Genomic DNA, 22,787 nt, shown 5'->3' with positions numbered 1-22,787 from the left:
TCGCCATGTCGTATGAATTATTACGAATTGCCATGAGACTGTGTTTGAACTTTCATGCGTAGCCGAAGACAAAACTTTTTCGCATAAGTTTGCGTTTCAGCTCTCCTACATTAGCATAGTTTGTATGAATGGAACTGAATGGTCAAAGTCTAGTCTAACCACGCCTTGACAGAGAATAACTGCTCACTTTACTGCTGTATGCAATTAACTGGTGATTGCTTTAGTTACAATGACCATGTAATAAAGATATTGTTTGGAGGCCAGGCCTGACATTTTGTCCCAAAAATCAGCAAAAAAAGTTAGTAACCACAACAAAAATTAATTTAATGTGTCGATTAGAAGAGGTGAGATCATCTGTGCTCATTAAATTGTCCAGGGGCTGCTGGGATGTGCAAAGAGTATATGTGTTGAAAGGGTTTGTGTGTAAATGTTCTGCAGATGTTGCAATGGTGTGGAAATTGTAGTTAAATATAGTTGCCACACGGGCAAGGATGGTCTATAATTACTTGGTAAATGAAGACTTACAATTAGAACACCATGACGCATGGCATCTCGTTTTTTTTGTTTTTTTGTTGTTTTTTTATTGAGATAGACTGCATAATTTGAATGCCAATGATTTTATTACAGAAATATACTTTGAATCCTGAGCTGGGAGCTATGGTCTGTGCATGCATAGGAGCATATCAGATGTAAGAGATCTTTGTAATTGAAAATATTCAAAAGAATAAAATTAAATCACATTGATAACACTATATCTTTTTTTGTGTCTGTGTGTTATAAAACAATTATACATGGATATATTCTGCATTGGAAACCCTCAAAGTGAGCTTATTGATTTTAAGTGATTAATTTTAAGAGTCATTTTATTTGTATCTTTTTCAGAGCATAATTATTATATAATAAGGAGATTTCAGCACCTTTGATGCAGAATAAAAATTTTGTACTTGTGAAACAAAATGCTACCTATATGCATAATGGTATAATTTGGGTACCCAGGAACTTGGAGCTCACGATAATGTTTGGAAAATTAAGACTAATTCCCTTAATGCTTGAGACTGATGGATGACCATGCAAAAGCAGACACGCACAGTCAGACATTATGCATGTCCCATATGCATGTGTTATTGCTGCTTATCATGGGCAATGGTAGAAATAATCACAAAATAGTTTATAAAAACTCATGTAAAAATGACAAGTTAATCAGCTCCCAGTGAAAACCACCCATGGTACAAAGGACATTTCACAGCATTACATCATGGCTATCAGTGACATGAATATGAAAATCATGCCCACATTTATGTTATTCATGCAATTATTCCAGAATTAATGCAGAAGGGTTATTTGAAGGGAAAATTGGACATGCTGCGCCTTTCAGGTCACATCCATTCAAATGTTTCATTTGCATAATGTTTGCTCATGTCAAGCGCAGTCCCACGTACACGACTGTTGTTTCAGTTTAAGCCACTGGGGTATTCGGAATATCAGAAGAGCGTATACAGTATACTTCCTGCTGCCTGTGAGATCAGTCTGATGCTGGATGAAATAGACCAGACTGTTTTGGCAAGGAATGATCCTTACATAAGTAATACAAATCATACATGTTGCAATCACTGCTATTGTTGATGCACTGGTCATTATATATGTAATCCTAGGTTATATTGAATGCATAATTATGAATAATGAGAAATATATTATTCATAATAATGAATAATGCATTTAACTCTTTTTTTTTTTTTTTTCTTTCTTTCTTCTTCTCCCTCCATGAGAAACCTTTTTTAGTGGTGCAAGCCTGAAGGGCCACTTTTACAAAAATGACTATAACTCTTGAACGGTATGAGACATTTTCTCAAAAATCAGGAAACTTGGGGCCTGGGTAGCTCAGTGGTAAAGACGCTGGTTACCACTCCTGGAGTTTGCTAGTTCAAATCCCAGGGTGTGCTGAGTGACTCCAACCAGGTCTCCTAAGCAACCAAATTGGCCTGGTTACTAGGAAGGGTAGAGTCACATGGGGGTAACCTTCTTGTGGTTGCTATAATGTGGTTAGTTTGTGGTGGGGCGCATGGTGAGTTGTATGGATGCCGTGGTGGATGATGTGAAGCCTCCACACAGGCTATGTCTCCGTGGCAAGGCGCTCAACAAGCCACGTGATAAGATGCGCAGGTTGATGTTCTTAGACGCAGAGGCAGCTGGGATTTGTCCTCCACCACTTGGATTGAGGCGAATCACTACATGACCACAAGGACTTAAAAGCACATTGGGAATTAGGCATGCCAAATAGGGAGAAAAAAATAAATAAATCAGGAAACTTATATATGGGGTCTTTCTGAGAACACCAGAAAAACCTTGGCCTCTTGGTAGCACTATAAAAATTAAAAACCTATAAATGGCTCTAACTAAGGAGCCATTAGTCTAATCAACCTGTAATTTTGCATGCAGTAGATAGTTGCATATCTCGAAAAACATGGCCACCATCGACCAATCAGATTTCAGGAGCTTTTATGTAGGGTTAAATAAGGCCGATCAGAACGAAATCTGGTAGGCCTACTTTTCTCATGGCCGAAGAGGTGTATGCAAAATATGAAAAAAATTGGCCACCAGGAGGCACTATCACATTTAATTGTGTGTAAATTGTTGTATATACCGCTGTGTTTCACAAAGAAATACGTTATTCATACCATATTATAGAACTCCTCATTCTGAACAACTTTGCCTCAAACATTGGTGTGAATCACATCGTTCGTGAAATATTTGCGGATTGACAGTCTCAGATGTGGAGGCAACTAAAATTCATCCTCCGCCACCCGGACTGAGGCAAGTCACTACGCCACCATGAGGACTTAGAGCGCATTGTGAATTGGGCATTCCACATTGGGGAGAAAAGGGGAGAAAAAACAACAACAACAACAAAAAAACTTTCCATGCACTTCTGCAATAGTATGCCAAAACGTACGATGTGGGCATGGTCACTTTTTCTTAAAAGGTCAAAACTCTTGAACAGAATGAGATATCATCACCAAATTTAAAATACTTATGTAGGAGGTCAGTCTGAGGATACATGAAAAAAAATTGCCTACCTATGTGTAATGAATGAGGCTGGTATCCATTCAGCCGACCGCCAGAGGGAGCCCTCTCCCGAATACTAGTCATGAACTGTTTCTTCTACGTTTACTTCCTGTTAGCACTATATAAATAGCCATGCCTTACCATAGATACTTTGCGAAGTATTGCCAGTCATTTCACTGCCTTACTGAGCATTTCTCCATTGCCTGTTTCATTGCCATCTTGTTATGACCATTGTGCCTGTTTTACTGGTTTACCGATTGTTGGATTATTGTTTTTGCTTTGTTTGCCTGGTTGGACTGATTACTTGTCACTGTTTACTTTGCCTGCTTCAACGACAATGTCTCCGCCTTGTGTTTTGGATTTGTTTGCTATGTTTATTAAACTTCCTGCATTTGGATTCTATCTTCGCCTCCATGTTGAGTCCATCACAGAATACTTCGCCACCAATGAATCCAGTGCAAATTTCTCAGTTCCAGGCTGTTCCAAAGCAAACATCTCAAGGGTTACCAAGAGCAACTGAGCAACCTAAGAGCTGCAAATGAAAGCCTCACCCATTACATCTGCTCGCTTCCATCCACTCAAGCTACACCGGTAAGATTCGCTCTTCCTGATAAGTTTGATGGCTCACCAGAGAAATGTAAGGGACTTCTACGTCAATGTAGAATATATCTCTCCAATCAGCCAGAGTCATTCAGCCAGGATTCAAAGAAATTTGCATTTATGATGACATTACTTACCGGAAAAGCTTTAGACTGGGCCTCTGCTGTTTGGGAGAATGATATGCAACTCCAAACATCATTCGATTACTTCGCTTCACAGATCCATGAAGTGTTTGAATATCCAGAGGGAGGTAAAGATGTATCTGTTCAACTGCTTCATTTATGCCAGGGTTCATGTTCTGCAGCTGATTATGCCATACACTTCAGGATATTAGCAACTCAAAGTGGATGGAATGATATCGCTCAAGACAGTTTTCAGAGAGGGACTGAACCACAATCTGCAGGCCAAACTCGCATGCAAGGGTAAGGATTCCACTCTCACAGAATTCATTTCGTTGGCTGTAAAGATTGATAGTTTACTGCATAATTCTCCACGCTCAAAGATTAGTCCCAAGTCACAACCATCAGTCCATGTATTGAGTCAAGTCCAGGCATGCCCCGAAGCCCCTGAACCTATGCAGATCGCCTATGCCAGAGTTTCTACTGAAGAATGCGATCATCGTCATAATGAGGGACTGTGTTACTACTGTGGTGAAAGGAGTCAAAATTCTGCATGCCCTAACAAAGGCAAGAAATATCAAAGCTCAAGGGCAAAAGTGAGTACCAAGAATATTTCATCCCCCATACACCAAAGTTTTTCTCTTCCCATCGAACTCTCTTTTGTTGATAACTTCAAATGTGTTTCAGCATTATTCGACCCAGGGGCTGCAGTAAATTTGATTCATCAAGGTCTTGTGCATGAACTCCATATCCCTACAGTACATTGTATATCCACCATTAACATCACTACTGTGGATAATGTACTCATTGGCACAGGCATCACTCACCAAACCATTCCAGTGACACTACAAATTGGATTATTTCACACAGAAACAATCTCACTTTATGTTATCAACTCACCCAAGCATACCCTCATGCTAGGTCATCCATGGCTGGCTGTCCACAATCCCATCATCTCCTGGAACTGGGGTGAGATAACACAATGGTCAGATTACTGCCGTTCAAACTGTCTTCATGTCACTGTATCCATGCTATGTTTAACCACTAGCATCGAAAGTTGAGGTTCAAGCTCAAACCAAGATCCCCAAGGAATACTCAGAGTTTTCTGAAGTTTTCAGCAAAATCAAGGCAATGCAACTACTTTTTTTGAGCTACTGCCCCACATGCAGTATTGAGTTACTGCCCCACATGGCACCGCCCAGGAGCAAAGCCTACCCATTTTCAAGATCTGAAACCATGGCCATGGAAACCTACATCGAGGAGGCTCTAGCTTCAGGTTTCATTCATCCTTCCACCTCACCAGCTGCAGCAGCCTTCTTCGTTGAGAAGAAAGATGGAGGGCTCCGTCCATGTATTGATTTCCGAGGTCAGAACACAATAACAGTCAAATACAGGTATCAACTCCCTCTTGTTCCATCTGCTCTAGAACAACTATGTGAAGCACGCGTCTATACTAAGCTTGATTTGAGAAGTGCTTACAATCTCATCTGTATTAGAGAAGGAGACGAGTGGAAAACTGCATTCATCACCACTAGGGGGCACTATGAGTACCAGGTGATGCCCTGTGGTCTTGCAAACGCACCAGCTGTGTTTCAATCATTTATCAACAAGATCTTCAGAGATCTCCTCAACAAGTGTGTCATAGCCTACATCGACAACATACTCATTTACTCCCAAGATAAAGCTCAACATATCAAAGATGTCAAGATGGTTCTCTCACGCCTTCAGAAACACCAACTCTATGTGAAAGCAGATAAATGTGAGTTCCACACTACCCATACTACATTCTTGGGATATATCATCAGTCATAAGTGTTGAGATGGATAATTCCAAGATCCAGGCAGTCACAGAATGGCCAAGACCCAATACAGTTAAGGAATTACGATGTTTTCTAGGCTTTGCGAACTTTTACAGAAGGTTTATCCGCAACTACAGTTTCATCTCTGCCCCTTTAACTTCACTGCTCAAAGGCAAACCATCCAAATTAACATGGAGTGACTCTGCTCAAAAGGCCTTAGAAGCCCACAAGACAAGTTTCATGACCGCCCCCATTCTCAAGCATCCCGATCCTTACCAACCATTTGTAGCTGAAGTTGATGCATCAGACTGTGGCATCGGGGCGGTCCTCTCTCAGCGCCACGGCAACCCTGGAAAAAGTTATGTGTGCTTTCTTCTCATGAAAACTGAACTCTGCTGAAAGGACCTATGATGTTGGAAACAAAGAGTTACTGTCCATGAAGGCTGTGTTAGAAGAGTGGCACCACTGGCTTGAAGGTTCTGTCCATCCATTTCAAGTAAACACCGACCATAAAAACCTTGAATACATCAAGGGGGCAAAACGACTCAATTCAAGACAAGCCTGATGGTCACTCTTCTTCACAAGTTTCCAATTCACAGTCACCTACCGCCCTGGCAGTAAGAACAGCAAAGCTGATGCTCTTTTCCTTCGTCATGATCCTCCTCACAACATACCTCAAAATAAGTCCATATTACCACCTTCCGTCATCATCGCACCCATAAGCTAGGACATCATGGAAGAAATTCAAAGAGCACAACAAACAGCCTGCACCACCAGAATGCCCCCCAACAAAACATTATGTACCACGCACTCTATGCCAAAGAACGATCCAATGGATCCATACCTCCCTCAGCACTGGACACCCTGGCATCCAAAGGACTATATCCTTGGTACGTAAATCATTATGATTGCCTTCACTCATTAATGATGTCACTGCATATGTTAAGGCATGTCAAGTTTGTGCACAGTCTTAAACCCCCAGAGAACTGCCAGCTGGCCTTCTACAACCATTGTCTATCCCTCAGAGACCCTGGTCCCACCTGTCCGTCGACTTCATCACCGATCTGCCAAACTCCAATGGGTATACCACCATATTTGTTATCATTGATCGATTCTCAAAGTCATGCAGATTAATCCCCATGAAAGTCTACCCACTGCTATGGAGACCGCTAACAATCTTTCCACCATGTTTTCAGGATCTATGGCCTGCCAGAAGTCATTGTGTCTGTTCGGGGACCCCAGTTAACCTCCAGAGTCTGGCAGGCCTTCTGCAAGCAGCTAGATATCAACGTCAGCCTCACGTCTGGATATCATCCTCAAGCAAACGGACAAGTGGAGAGGCTGAACCAAGAGATAGGCAGATATCTCAGATCATACTGCAGTCGTAAACAACAGAACAACCAACTATCAGCCTGGTCAGAGGGTCTGGTTATCCACACAGGACCTCAAGTTGCGACTACCCTGCAGGAAGCTCAGCCCCAGGTATGTTGGTTCGTTCAGAATTATTAGACAGATCAATCCTGTAACATACCAGTTGGAGCTTCCTGCTAACTACCGCATCTCTCCCTCCTTTTGTGTGTCCTTGCCGAAACCGGTCCACCCGGCATCTGGCCCCAGAACCACGGATCCTGAGCCTCCTCCTCCATTGGAGACTGACGGATCACCTGCTTACATGGTCCAATAAATCAATGACTCTCGTTGTCGAGGGGACCAGGTGGACTGGTAAGGTTACGGACCGGAGGAGAGATCGTGGGTAGCCGCCAATGACATACTGGATCCATCCAAGATTCCATGACTTCCACCAAGGGTACCCGAATCGTTCTCCACCACAACCAAGGGGATGACCCAGAAGGAGAACACTAGGAGTTTTTCGTAGAGGGGGGGTGGTTCTGTAACGAATGAGGCTGGTATCCATTCAGCTTACTGCCAGAGGGAGCCCTCTCCCGAATACCAGCCATGAACTGTTTCTTCTACGTTTACTTCCTGTTAGCACTGTATAAATAGCCATGCCTTACCATAGATACTTTGCGAAGTATTGCCAGTCATTTCACTGCCTTACTGAGCATTTTTTCCATTGCCTGTTTCATTGCCATCTTTTTATGACCATTGTGCCTGTTTTACTGGATTACCGATTGTTGGATTACTGTTTTTGCTTTGTTTGCCTGGTTGGACTGATTACTTGTCACTGTTTACTTTGCCTGCTTCATCGACTACGTCTCCACCTTGTGTTTTGGATTTGTTTGCTAAATTTATTAAACTTCCTGTATTTGGATTCTATCTTCGCTTCCATGTCGAGTCCATCACACTATGCCTCTTGGTGCTGCTATAACAGTCAGAAATGTAAAAAATACAATATCTCTGTGCTTTCTAAACTTATGTTTCTGAAAATTAAGGCACTTTATCATTGTTTTAGGTGCTAACAGACTGTATAAATAATGTCTTAATGTCTGTTACATATGTACTTAAAGGACCTCAAAGGCTTGAACCCTGTTAATCGCTGCTTGCAGCTATATTTAGGGGTTCAAGCCCAAAGGGGAAACCCTATCAAAATAAACACATTTGCCAAAATGCCCATAACTTTTGAACCATATGTCACATATTCAAGTGCCTTGGATTCCGTGGCTCAAGACAAACAAAATGGCTAGCGTTTTTTTTTTTTTTTTTTTTTTTTCGCAATTTAAGATTTTACGTAAAACCAACTTTTGCGAACTAGGCCTATTGGCCAATCGTAACCAAACCAGTGCAGAAATATTAATTGGAGTCCCAATATCAATAATTATCAAAAAAATATTGAACCTTCAATTTAGCATGGCAACACCCATCCAAAATGTCCATTGTATGTGGGGCCAATTTTACTTAAATGGCTATAACATTTGAAGGGAAGTAGCTATCTTCACCAAACTTGACATACTAATGTAGGGGATCATTCTGAGGACACACAAAATGGCTCTTTCTATGAGACTGTTGCCACGATTTACATGAAATTTTGAATGTAGCCTCTTTGTCCAACACCTCACCAATACCTGAGAGGATATTTGCATATCTAAAAAAAATATGGCCACCATTAGCCAATTAATAATCATGTGCTTTTAGACAAGGTTAGCAATGGCTGATCGAAATGAAACGTCATGGGCTTATTCAACTCTGGGTCACAGACATCTGTGTGAACCAGGAGGCGCTATCACATTTTATGAGCACAGAAATGGCTGTATGTCTTGCAGTGTTTAACAAATACTTAAGTAATTTATATAGTTAGATCTCCTCACTCTGAACAACTTTTCCTCATGAACTAGTGCTGTCAATCAAATCGTTGTTTTAGCATCATCAATTATTTGAAAAACCTACTTTTGCAAACTGTCAGATGTTTTTCGTCCCTACATCAATAATTATAATTTTTTTTTGAACTCATGCCTATAATAGACCAATGAAATCTTGTGGGCAGAGCCTAAAACACTTATAAGGCTATAACTCCTGAACGCAATGAGAAATCTCAACCAAACTAGAGACAAATATGTAGAGGATAAAAGTGAGGACACAAGATAAATTTGCCTGGGATTGGCCATTTGGCGGTGCTATAATAATAATAAAAATTTTAGAAATGTCTCTAACTATGGAACTGTTGGTTTGAATGACTTGAAATTTTGCATGCTGTGTTTTTGTCCAAGATGTCAACAAGGTAGATGAGGACATCTGCATATCTTGAAAAAACATGGCTGCCATTGACCAATCAGGTTTTAGCAGCTTTTAGACAAGGTTAAAAAAGGCAGATTGGAACAAAACATGGTGGGCCTATTTGCCTCTTGGTCAAGCACCCGGGTGGTGCTATCGCATTTTACATGAATGTAAATTGTTGAATATTGTGCGGTTTGTCACAAAGACAAACATTTGTTCATATCACATGATACATCTCTTTCTGAACAACTTTGCCTCAAGAACCATTGGAGTAAATGAAATAATTATTTAAATATATGAGTTTATTTGAAAAACATACTTTTGCAAACTAGGTTTTTCAGTCGACAGCAATAAAACCTGTACAGGAAGACTCTTTGAACAGCCAAGATCAATCATTATAAAACATTTTGAACTGTTTATTTGTCATGGCTATGACAAGTTAATTAAAAAAAGCGGGTGTTCCCAAAACCCGAAAACTCATGAATGAGAAACACGATTATCATCAAGCTTTGTACACGAATACAACATGCTATTCTTTAGATGTGTGCAAAACTTGGTCAGACAATAGGTGGTGCTATAACAGTTATGAATGTTATAAAGCCCATATCTCTATGGTACCTAACCTGGTGGTATGAACAATTACATTTTCTCACTGTTTGTGGCGATATCTGACAACAAGCACATACGTAATTGATTTATTGATTAATTATTTACTGCTTCAATGGCTTGAATTCCAAGAATTGCTGCTTGAAGCTATATTTATTATTATTATTAATATTATTATTATTATTATTATTATTATTATTATTATTATTCTCCCCTAAAACTGATCATGCAGACCAAACCATAAGGCCTTTTCTTCTGAATTCTTGAGTCAAACCCTAAAAAACGCATATCTTTGATTTCATTTCAGTCTATATTTTTTTTCTGCCATTTTGATTTTTTTGCTGCTACTGACAAAAACTTATCAAAAGCTTTTAATAAACCAAACTGTCTACTTGTTGAAACTCTATAGGTTATAATTCAGTAAAGCTGTGCCCTACTGACATAAAACTTTGTGCGTGTAATTGTCACCAGACTCTGAACATACCATACAAATTTGGTGACAACACAACCGTTTCATTAAAAGTTAGAATGAATAATAAATTAAACTAAATAAATAAAACTGTAATACCTTATTTAAGGTGATTACGAGCTATATGAATAATGATTTTACATCTTGTGACATGTGGAATTAAAGGAAGCTATGCTGCTTGAACCCCGTTAATCGCTGCTTGCAGCTATATTTCTTATTCTAATTATTCTTTTTCTGCCCTAAAAGTATATGGGCAGCAAAGACCGTAAGTTCTAGAGACACCAAACTTGGCAGGATGGTCACAACAACCCCCACTACTCAGGCATCCGTACAAACACCCATCTGCACCTTTACATTTTCGATCATATCTCCTCAATCAATTTGATCAATATCTACTTAATGCAAAGTCCAAACTAAACAAAACCCGGGACACACAGTCAACATGCCAGGTTGAGGATGCACGTACATTTTCGTTCAATTCGGTCCATAGGGGGAGCAACAACAAAAATATATATATATAACTCCGCAGTCATTTGGTTGACTAAGTTCAAATTAAATATGCACTTTCTTTGGTTCAAGTGCTATTATATCCTTAACATATTGATTTGACAAGTCAACAAAAATGGCCACCAGCAGCCAATCAAATTTCTGCACCTAATAACTTGAATTGTGAATGGCCGATGGTCATGAAACTTATTATACACAAGAAGGGTCTGTACATGAAGCTGTGTATTAAATGTTGTGAGAATTATACGGTGGTGCTATTATAAGTTATTTCACTTTTTTTGCTAATAACTCCAGAACTGCATAGGCTAGACAAAAATGTTATAGTTTTTCTGAATCTTTCAGTGCCCCCTAATGATATTGTCACATGGATTTTCATTTCCACAATAATTTTTTTTTTATCACATATATTTTTTTGAAGAACCTACTTTTTTTAACTTATCCTAGGCCATTTCCCCGATTCGCACAAAATTTTGTAGACCGTAAGTGAACAAAACAAAACAAATCACATTTTGGGTCATAAATCTTGAACTGTAAGGCCTAGAAACAAAATAATTGTTTTCCTGTGATTCCCTGCATCATTTCAAATGTTTTGTAATACATTCCAAAATTTGCTTCACCCTTTCATTTTCCCGCTATTTTGGATTGTTTGAAAAAAATTAAAATGAACTAGTCCTAGGCCATTCACCCGATCGGAACCAAACCAGTGCAGAAAGATTTAACTAAGTTCCAATATGAAAAGTTATCAAAAAAGTTTGAACTTTCGATTCATCGTTGCAAAGTTATGCCAAAACGTATGTAGAGGGCATGGCCACTTTTGCTAAAATGGTTATAACTCATAAATGGAATGAGATATTATCAACAAATTTGGTACAATTATGTATGGGGTCATACTGAGGACACACAAAAAATTGTGTGTCTCTATCTCTTGGTTGCGCTATAATAATTCAAAATCTAAAAATGGCTCTAACTATGGAACCACTGGTCTGATCAACTTGACATTTTGCATGTAGTGTTTTTGCCCAAGGTGCCATCAAAGTCTATGAGGATAACCTCATATCTTTAAAAACATCGACCAATCAAATTTCAGCAGCTATTTGATAGGGTTAAAAAAGGCAGATTGGAACATAACATGATAGGCCTATTTGTCTCTTGGCCAATGAGGTCTGTGCAAAATGTGAAAAAATGTGGTGCTGTCATGTTTTTAACGCATGTAAATTGGTTTCACACAATTACATGTTATTTATACCATATCATCTATCTCTTATTCTGAACAATTTTGCCTCAAAAACCATTGGTGTGAATCAAATAGTTTAAATATTTAAGATGATTTAAAATACCTACTTTTTCTAACTAGTACTAGACCGTTCGCCGAAACATAACCAGTGCAGAACAATTCTTTGGAGTCTCAATGTTAATAATTGTTAAAAAAGTTTAACTTTTGATACAGCGTTGCAAAGGTATGGCAAAACGTGGATATCGGGCGTGGCCACTTTTACTTAAATGATTTTAACTATTGAGCGGAATTAGATATTATGACCAAATTGGTTACACATATGTAAGGGGTCATTCTGAGGACAAACACAAAAATTGCGCACCTCTCCTTGGTGTCGCTACAGTGCATCCGGAAATTATTCACAGCGCTTCACTTTTTCCACATTTTGTTATGTTACAGCCTTATTCCAAAATTGATTAAATTCATTATTTTCCTCAAAATTCTACAAACAATACCCCATAATGACAACGTGAAAGAAGTTTGTTTGAAAACTTTGCAAATTTATTAAAAATAAAAAAATAAAATATTGCATGTACATAAGTATTCACAGCCTTTACCATGACACTCAAAATTGAGCTCAGGTGCATCCTGCTTCCACTGATCATCCTTGAGATGTTTCTACAACTTGATTGGAGTCCACCAATCAAGGTAAATTCAGTTGATTGGACATGATTTGGAAAGGCACACACCTGTCTATATAAGGTCCCACAGTTAACAGTGCATGTCAGAGCACAAACCAAGCCATGAAGTCCAAGGAATTGTCTGTAGACCTCTGAGACAGGATTGTATCGAGGCACAGATCTGGGGAAGGGTACAGAAAAATTTCTGCAGCATTGAAGGTCCCAATGAGCACAGTGGCCTCCATCATCCATAAATGGAAGAAGTTTGGAACCACCAGGACTCTTCCTAGAGCTGGCTGCCTGGCCAAACTGAGCGATCAGGGGAGAAGGGCCTTAGTCAGGGAGGTGACCAAGAACCCAATGGTCACTCTGACAGAGCTCCAGCATTTCTCTGTGGAGAGAGGAGAACCTTCCAGAAGAACAACCATCTCTGCAGCACTCCACCAATCATCACTCCTCAGTAAAAGGCACATGACAGCCCGCCTGGAGTTTGCCAAAAGGCACCTGAAGGACTCTCAGACCATGAGAAACAAAAATTGAACTATTTGGCCTGAATGGCAAGCTTCATGCCTGGAGGAAATTGTGCATGCTGTATCTTTGTCCGAGTTGCCATAAAGGTCTATGAGGACAGTCACTTATCTTGAAAAACGACTTACAATTCAAAACACTGACCAATTAAATCTACAAAAATCACTCAAATCCAGCATAAGATTATACACCGATCAGCCACAACATTAAAACCACCTGCCTAATATTGTGTAGGTCCCCCTCGTGCCACCAAAACAGCACCAACCCACATATCAGAATAGCATTCTGAGATACTATTCTTCTCACCACAGTTGTACAGAGCGGTTATCCGAGTTACCATAGACATCAGTTCAAACCAGTCTGGCCATTCTCTGTTGACCTCTCTCACCAACAAGGCATTTACATCTCATGATTCCAGGAAACCAGAACAAGGATTACTGGGGAAGAAGCTGGTATTTCATTGGCATCCAAAAGAGATGCATTGATGGAAAAACTCTGCCTCTTTTGCATGATAATAAAATTCTTCCCATTTACAGAAAACCTGTAGTTTTCTGTATATATAGCATACTTATAAAAATATACATGTTCTGATCATTGGTTTTGGAAAAAGTGTCAAATTTAATGAATTGACTATTTGCACACAGTGTAAATAGCACTGGCCACACAGTGTCTATTTTCAGTGGAATAGACTGGTGAAACCTGCCAAAACTATGAAAAATTTACATGTCAGAGAAGTGGCTTGGAGGGAAGAGCACAGGTATGGGCACTGTTGTGCATGCAAACAAAGTTTGAATTCAGCTTATGACATTTTTCGATCCAATTCCCTACTTTCCCCATTGTTTCCTGCCTCCAATCTCAAAAAAGTCAAAAAGCTCTCGTATTAAATGAAAAGAAGAATTTAATTCAGTGAGTTACTTTCAGTTGGTCTGACTTTCTGACTTTTAGTTTCAGAAAAGGGCACCCTGAGATAAGTGAACTGGACTGTACTGCATATAAAACAAACAAGGCTAAGCCAAAACATTGTGCAGTAAGCAACTGTCTCTATCTCAACATTGACAAACACGTGAAGCACAGCCAGTATTTATTTTGTTGGCAGTAACTTTTTTAACAATCCCTAGACAGGTAGCTGTGAATGCCAAAACAAAACCCATAAGCATTTGCAAATACACTGAACATCTCATCATGATTGTAGCTGACATCTAGATTTATTATGCTTATTTTATGATTTTTTAAATATTTTGTGTTAAAAAAATTATTTTGTGTTAAGACCTTTAATTTGTTATGGGGTTTTTGTTTCTCAGTGGCAAAAACTCAAGTGATCTGTTTTGCAAAAAGAAAAATTAACCCAACAATAAATATTAAAATGTATGGACAACAATTGGAACAAACATCAGTAGTTAGATTCCTGGGAATGTGGATGGATTCAAAATTGAATTTTAAAGTACATATTCAGGAAATGATAGAGAAATGCAAAAAAAGCAATAAATGTAATGAGGTGTTTGGCAGGAATTTAATGGGGAGCATGCCCTCAGTCTCTTAAAAGTATATATTGTGCACTAATAAGAGCTGCTATTGATTATGGAAGTATGGTGTACAGTTCTGCATCTAAAACACTACTTTTAAAGGTTGAGGCAATGCATGTTGTGGAGCAATAAGATCATCTACGGTAACAGCAGTACCAGTAGAGATGGACAAAATGCCTCTAGAAATTAGAAGGCTCAAGTTAAAGATGAGATACTGGACTAATATAAAAGGTCACTCGGATTGTCATCCAGTTAAGAAAGTCTTGAATGACTGCTGGGAATATGAGTATAAAAAATTAACAAGCTTTGGATGGACAGCCAATAAGGAAGCACAGAATATAGGAATAAGTGATATCAACATTGCCCCTTCTGTGGCTATGTTAGCAATACCTCCTTGGCTTTTCCCTATGCCTCTAGTGGACATTCAGTTATATGAAGAAAAGCATAACAAGGAAAGGAATATGTTAGAAAGTTTAGCGGTACAACAATATATTGATCGTACATACTATAGTGCAGTGCAAATATATACAGATAGTTTAAAGGATCCAGATTCTGGAATTACAGTTTTTTTTTTTTTTTTTTTTACCACATTTTAAAGTTAAATTTTCAAAAAGAATCTCTGATCATATTTCTGTATTTACTACAGAATTAATAGCAATATTCCTAGCACTTCAATGGTTAGAAGAAGTACAACCTACAAGGTCAGTGATATGTACAGACTCAATAGTTTGTCAGGTGGAATATCTGTAGCAAGACAAAATTTGATATATGAAGTGATGCAGAGTCTATTTAGAATAAGGCAATCTGGACTTATAGTAAACTTTTTGTGGGTACCATCACATATGGGTGTAAAAGGAAATGAGGAGGCAGACCATCTGACTAAGCAGGCTTTGAAACATTCACAAATTGACATAAGTGTCTTTAAGTAAAACAGAAGTAAAAGGATTAATAGCTAATGAAATTAGAAAGATATGGCAGAAAGAGTGGGATAGTGGAACTAAAGGTAGACACTTGCATCACATTAAAAAAAAAGTTGGTCTAGAAAGAAGAAAATTTGGAAACAGGAAAGAGGATGATTTAATTTACAGAATGCATATTGGATATTGTACATTAAATAAGTATTTGTACAGAATACGGAAACATGAGAATGGTAAATGTGAAAAAAATGTTGTCGAGAAGAATCAGTAGAACACGTAATTATAACGTGATAAAGCAAGATTTCATCTAACTCAAGCTTTAAGATCTCTGAGAGTAAATTATGTGTCACTTCAGGTTTTGTTAGAAAATGGCCCAAAGCAATCAAAAATGTATCAAGAATTATTTAATTACTTAAAAGATGCAAGATTGATCAATAGAAAATAAGATCCGTTTGTGTGTGTGTGTGTGTGTGTGTGTGTGTTTTCCCAACTTCCCAACCAGTTAGCGCTCCACACTCCAATCCAGTAGGTGGTGGGAATGCACTATTTAAGTTGGATTCCCAACCGCCATAAAACACCAGAAGAAGAAGAAGAAGAATAAGAAGAAGAAGAAGAAGAAGAGACTTTTATTATGAAAAAAGCACAGAGTAACTCAGAGGGAGAAACAAGATGTCTGCAGTTGAGTTCCAGAGCATTCTAAATCTTTAATGTTGTCAAGGTCATTCTACTTATCTGAAATCACAGAAGATGTAAGATTAAGTTCTCTTTTGGTAATAAGCAGCCATTGAAGTAAGTTTTTCCATTTATTATTATATGTGATTCATATGATTAATGCTTGTTAAATAACTGAAACAATGCTACAAAATTCATATTTCATATTTAATATTGTTGTTATTGTATATAATTATTATATAATTTTGTGCATTATTTCATGTGGAAGCTTATATTGTACGGAAAGGAGTAATATCTGAACAAATAATATAGTCATGCTGTTAAAAGTGAATTTAACTGTGGAAAGACATTCAGCAATATGAGAAATTTGCAAAGACAACATTTATTTTGTTTATTTATGTTCTTTGTATTCTGTATTTATCTTATTTTTTATATATTTTGCCTATATGTTTAGTTCTCATGGCATCTTGTGTTGGATGGTTGGCCTGATGGTGAACCTTTCAATAAATTGCCAGTCTCCAGAGAATCCTCGTGCTCGTAAAATTACTGGGGGGAGCTACAGTGAGAATTCATCTGCTCTTTACGAGTAAGAGGAAGAAAGACCTGACCAGCAGTCTACAAGACTTCAAGTTCAAGTTCCATTAAACCACTATTTCCCCAGATGAAGTGCTGCATTCACTTAGTAACCTAAGAAGCTAGAGATTTACACACGAACATTCATGCAAGAGTTCAAAAGCATTGCAAGTTAAGGCCAACAACAAAGTTAAGCACAATCAAGTTCAATTTAAGGTGCTTGAAGTGGACTTAGTCTTGCCAGCTGTTGAAAAGAGACTCTTTAAGTGTTCAGTGTAATATTTAAGAACTGCTGTTGCATTTACCTTTAAGAAGTTTTATTCATCGTTGATATTGGTATTCATCTCAAATGAGAAGATAACTTTATACACAGCAAAGTGTAAAGTCTATAAATAACCTGATCTAAGTGTTGCTCAATTTCTGTCACAAGTATGAGGTGATTGAAATGTCACAATACCACATTAAACAAAGTTAATATTCTAAGAGTGAGACATCTATTGAAAATACCCGTTCATTACAATTTATGTTACATTTTCATTTGTTTTAATCAGAATAAGGTTAACTGAATCAAGAGTCACAGAATGGCAGAAGGCGGTCAGTCTATTAAGGGTGACAAAGAGAATATAACAGACGCTGTGCAGTCACAGCGGCAACACACAATCACTTACCCTAAGTCTTTAGTGACAGAGCAGCAGCTAAAATTCCAAGAATGTGAAGACAGACATGCATCAGTAACTGTTGATGAAACAATACAATCAAAGCCATGAAGAACTCAACGAACATGCAAGTTTACAGAAAAGGGTAAAGAACTATACGATGAAAGGTTGACAAGAATTAAAAATCATTTCCAAGGTTCTTATGAAAGGTGGAAGGCTATTGCCAGAGATGCTAGACAGAGACTTATGGGTCGTCTCTCCAATGACATGCTGCAAAATCGAATTGATAAGATCAGCTGTGCTTCAAAGGATTTGAGTGTTGTTTATGAAGAGTTGCGCCAAACTGCTATTCCAGATAGTGATACTCGCCGCAGAATAGACACTTGTGGAGCAGTCATGAAGATGAGAGTCTGCATGGAGTCATCTAGGTGAGGGAATTGAGGGTCAAGATCCTCTTGCACAAGAAGGATGTTGTACTGACACAGGTTCAGTGTTCTCATCTACAGCCTCCCATAAGTTTAATTCAAGGCATGGACACTCCAGGTCTTCTCAGTCTATAAGTAACTCAGGTGTTAGCTCCAGATGTTCAAGCCTGTCCTCTGTTAAGATTCAAGAAGCTTCTGCAGAAATTTCTGCAATGAAGGCAACTTTAGAAATATTACAACAACAAGAATGTGAAAAGGAAGAACTCCATAGACTTGAGGCTGACGATAAAAAAGAACAGCAGAACAAGAAGCCGATGCATTAAAGCACCGCTTGGAAATAGAAGAAGAAGAAACCAAGCTGCGTGTAAAGATTGAAGCTGAAAATGTTACCAGACGAAAGGCATTAGAAGACAAGCTCAGAGAGCTAGAGCGCTTGGAGACACTTAAGAGCTTAAATGCTGCAAAGGCACACATGCAAGTCTATGAGCATAAGGAAGACTCGAAGGATGAAACAAGAGAGCTAATTCGTGACTGTGTACCTGTGCAGAAGAAGCACGTATCTGACTCAAACAGCTCCTTGTTTCAGTGCATGTCTCCACAGAAAGGGGTGATGAACTCACATCAAGAAGATAGAACTGCAGACCTTGTTAGAGTGTTAGCTGAATCCATCAGCTCAACACATCTGAGGAACCTGTATTATTCAGTTGATACTTTTGAAAAGGTTTTTAATCAAGTGAATCCAAATTTAGTTTTAAGGTTTTTAGGAAAAATTAATCTTAAACACCTTATTTAACTCTATTTTTAAATAACTAAACCTGGTTCCCACCATGAATATAGCCATAGAAGCTGGCATGGCGTAAAAAATGAATGAAAGAAAGAAAGAAACAAACAAACATCCATCAGCTCAAGTCGTCTCCCAATACCAGAACCAGCAACATTCTATGGAGATCCACTCAGATTTAGTGACTGGAAAACCTCTTTTCAAACATTGATTGACAGGAAAAACATCCGAGTATGTGAAAAGATTTACTACCTATGACAGTATATAGAAGGATCAGCTAAGAAGGCTATTGAAAGCTACTTCCTGCTAGGCACAGAAGAGGCTTATCATGCAGCATGGGGTATTTTAGAAGAAAGGTATGGAAACCCATTTGTTATTGTTAAAACCTTTAGAGACAAGCTCAACTCATGGCCAAAGATAGGCTCCAATGATAGCGTTGAGCTAAGAGAGTTTGCTGACTTCCTCAGAGGCTGTGCAGCAGCTAATCCTTGAAGTCCTCAGTGACTGTAATGAAAACCAGAAAATCCTTTCCAAGCTTCCTGATTGGTTAGCCTAAAGGTGGAATCGTCAGGTTATAGAAATTGAAGAAGAAACTAAGGCATTTCCTACTTTCAGTTACTTTGTAAAGTTTGTTGCAAGAGAGGCTAAGATTGCCTGCAACCTAGTAACATCTCTTCATGCTCTGAAGTCAAATGAGGCCGAAAAGGGGAAGGTACCAAGAAGTCGAAACACTGGAGCCAAAGGTGTTAGCAGTTCACACCAGTGAGAAAGTAGTTTACTCTAGTGAGAAAGTAGATACTGCAAAATGTGCCTTTTGTGAGAGACCAGGACATGGTATCCACAAATGTCAAAAGTTCATAGAGAAGACTATAGCAGAATGAATTAAGTTGAATAAGTTATGCTTTAGCTATTTGAAGTCTGGCCATCGCTCAAAGAACTGTGAAAAAAGAAATGTCTGTAACACGTCAAAAGAAGCATCCAACATGTTTACTGTATATGAAGACCGCACCAAAGAAACAAAGAACCTTTCAGAGTCAGAACAGTCAAAATAGGTGTTAAAAGAAAGAAAACCAAAATTTGCACAGAATAAGTGACAGCAGGTGAGGCAACGTCCAACCGAGTCATACAGGATATGAATAATACTCATACCTCTACAATTGTGCCAGTATGGGTCTCAAGTACCAGTGAACCAAGTCATGAAGTTCTGGTTTATGCACTCCTTGACACCCAGAGCGATACGAAAAGGGAATTTGGATACGAAAAGGGAATCTGTGCAGTTGAAACTCTCAACAATGGTATCCACAAGTACAGTTGTTCAGTGTCAGAAGTTGACTGGTTTACAAGTGAGAGGATTTTATTCGGATAAGAAAATGTCTTTGCCAGTGACTTATTCAAGAGAGTTCATCCCTGCAAATAAAGCTCACATTCCTACACCCAAGACTGCAAGAGCATGGCCTCATCTAGTATACATTGCTGAGAAGATTGCTTCGCAACAAATTTGCGATATTGACCTTCTGATTGGCTACAACTGTCCTCAAGTTCCTCTTCCCAGAGAAGTTGTGTCTGGTAAAGAAAATCAACCCTTTGCTCAAAGAACAGAGCTAGGCTGGGGCATAGTTAGCTGTGGTTGTCCCTGTGTAGACTATGGTGATGCTATTGGAGTAAGTCATTGCATCATGGTAAAACAAGTGATGCCAAGCCTGCAAGTTTCTCTAAACCTTACAAGTGAAGTTCAGTACATCTGTAGAACACAGATTAAGGAAATAGTCACTCCATCACACATCATCAAAGTTCTCGAGTCCGACTTCAATGAGAGAGCAGCAGAGGATGTTCACGTTTCTCAAGAAGACCTACGTTTCTTGTCAAAAATTAAAGCAGGCATCAAACTCAACAAAGATGGACACTATGAAATTCCCTTACCTTTCAAGGAGGACAGACCAAGGCTGCCGAACAATAAGAGCTGTGCTATGCACCATCTCAGATGCCTACAAAAAAGGCTTTCTACAAGGACTATATGACCTTTATGGATAAGACAATTGCTCGTGGTGATGCTGAAAGGGTCCCAGCAAAGGAAACTGAGAAACAGCCTACATGGTATATACCCCATCATGGGGTTTATCATCCTCAAAAGCCTGGGACAATTTTTGTCGTTTTCGACTGCTCAGTGATATTCCGGTGTCCGGTGTTAACTAACACCCTGGTAGGTGTTCTTTGTCGCTTCCGCAAGGGTCCAGTGGCAGTCATGTGTGATATAGAGCACATGTTTCACCAATTTCATGTGAAAGCAGAGGACCAAGACAACTTAAGGTTCCTTTGGTGGAAGAAGGGAGATCTAGAATCCCAATCATTGATCTATAGAATGAAGGTACATTTGTTTGGAGCAGCCTCATCACCTGGATGTGCCAACTATGGACTTAAACATCTTGCTGCTCAAGGGCAAGGACACTTCAGCGAGGCATCCATCCAGTTCATAGAAAGAAATTTCTTTTTTGACAAATGTTTCATTAGTGGTTGAAGCTGTTCAGCTGAGGAACTCTGTGGCAGAGGCAAGCTTCGGTTGCACAAGTTTATTTCAAACAATCATGAAGTAATGGCCTCAATTCTGAAAGAAGAATGTGCTGAAAGTTCTATGGATCAGGACTTGGCTTTGGGTGAGCTGCACTTGGTGTCAAACGGTGTGTCACATCTGACGATTTTCAATTAGAGTACTCGTTAAGGAACAACCACTCACTAGAAGAGGAATCCTATCCACTATGGCTTCGGTATATGACCCACTTGGCTTTGCAGCACCCTTCATTCTCATTAGTAAGCAAATACTACAGAAGATGTGTCATGAAAAAGTTGGTTGGGATGAGCCACTTCAGGATTACCTGCGGCCACAGTGGGAATCTTGGCTTTTAGGTCTTCAAAACCTGGCTGATGTGAAGATCCAACGTTGTTATTTACCATCAACCTTCAAGGATGTCCAGCGCTATGAGCTTCATCATTTCTCTGATGCTAGTGCTTCAGGTTATGGAGAATGCACATATCTCAGGGCTATCAATACCTCAGGAGAAGTTCACTGCTCCCTACTTATGGGCAAAGCTAGAGTGGCTCCTACTAAGGTTATGACTATTCCCAGACTAGAGCTATTAGCTGCAGTAGTAGCTGTACAAACAAGTGATTTACTGAGGAAAGAACTAGAAATAGATGACCTACAAGAATACTTCTGGACCAATTCAAAGGTTGTCCTTGGATACATTAACAATGATGCCAGAAGATTCCATGTCTTCGTAGCTAATCGTATTCAATGCATCAAGCAAAGTACAGACTCTAAACAATGGAGGTATGTGACCTCTGAAGAGAACCCTGCTGATTACGCATCCAGAGGCCTTACAGCAGAAGATCTCATGACTTCCAACTGGTTAACAGGACCAAAGTTTCTTTGGCAAAGGGAACTGCCTGGAGATGTCAAGGTGGGAGAGATCATAGCCAATGACCCAGAGCTTTGAAAGGCCCAAATTTGTAATACACAGGCAAAGGAAGAAAGATCATTGCTAGATTGCTTTCTCAAGTTCTCAGATTGGACAAGAGTAGTAAAAGCTATTGCGAGACTTAAGCGACATATCAGAGAAGCCAAGGATCTAAGCCCAAGAACCAATGAGGCTTCAAGCATAGAAGAGAGAAAGGAGGCAGAGCTTACCATAATCAAATGGTTCAAGACGCAGCATTTCGGAATGAAATACAGAGCCTTCAACATCAGAAGGAGATGAAATCCAAGAAGGCAAACAAGTTGGATCGTCTGAATCCCTTTCTAGATGAGTATGGTATCCTCAGTGTTGGAGGTCGCTTAGTACATGCAGCATTACACCCACATGTGAAACATCCAGTTATCGTCCCAAGAAATAGTTATGTGTCATCATTACTTATCAAATACTATCATGAATGAGTGCAACATCAAGGAAGAGGAATGACCATGAATGAGCTGCGATCTAATGGTATCTGG

General features: G+C 39.1%; 1 protein-coding gene across 1 annotated transcript; it reads left to right on the top strand.

The window, feature by feature from the left end:
* The first annotated feature begins 17,842 nt into the window (after positions 1 to 17,842).
* On the top strand, positions 17,843 to 22,293 carry LOC127420658 (uncharacterized). The gene is made up of 2 exons (XM_051663086.1): positions 17,843 to 18,024; positions 21,507 to 22,293. Exons 1-2 carry the CDS (start codon positions 17,843 to 17,845, stop codon positions 22,291 to 22,293), a joined length of 969 nt encoding a protein of 322 aa, XP_051519046.1.
* Positions 22,294 to 22,787: the final 494 nt, after the last annotated feature.

The sequence above is a fragment of the Myxocyprinus asiaticus genome, chromosome 3 (assembly GCF_019703515.2).
Source record: "Myxocyprinus asiaticus isolate MX2 ecotype Aquarium Trade chromosome 3, UBuf_Myxa_2, whole genome shotgun sequence".
Lineage (NCBI taxonomy): Eukaryota > Metazoa > Chordata > Actinopteri > Cypriniformes > Catostomidae > Myxocyprinus > Myxocyprinus asiaticus.
This window is presented reverse-complemented; position numbering and strand designations above follow the sequence as displayed.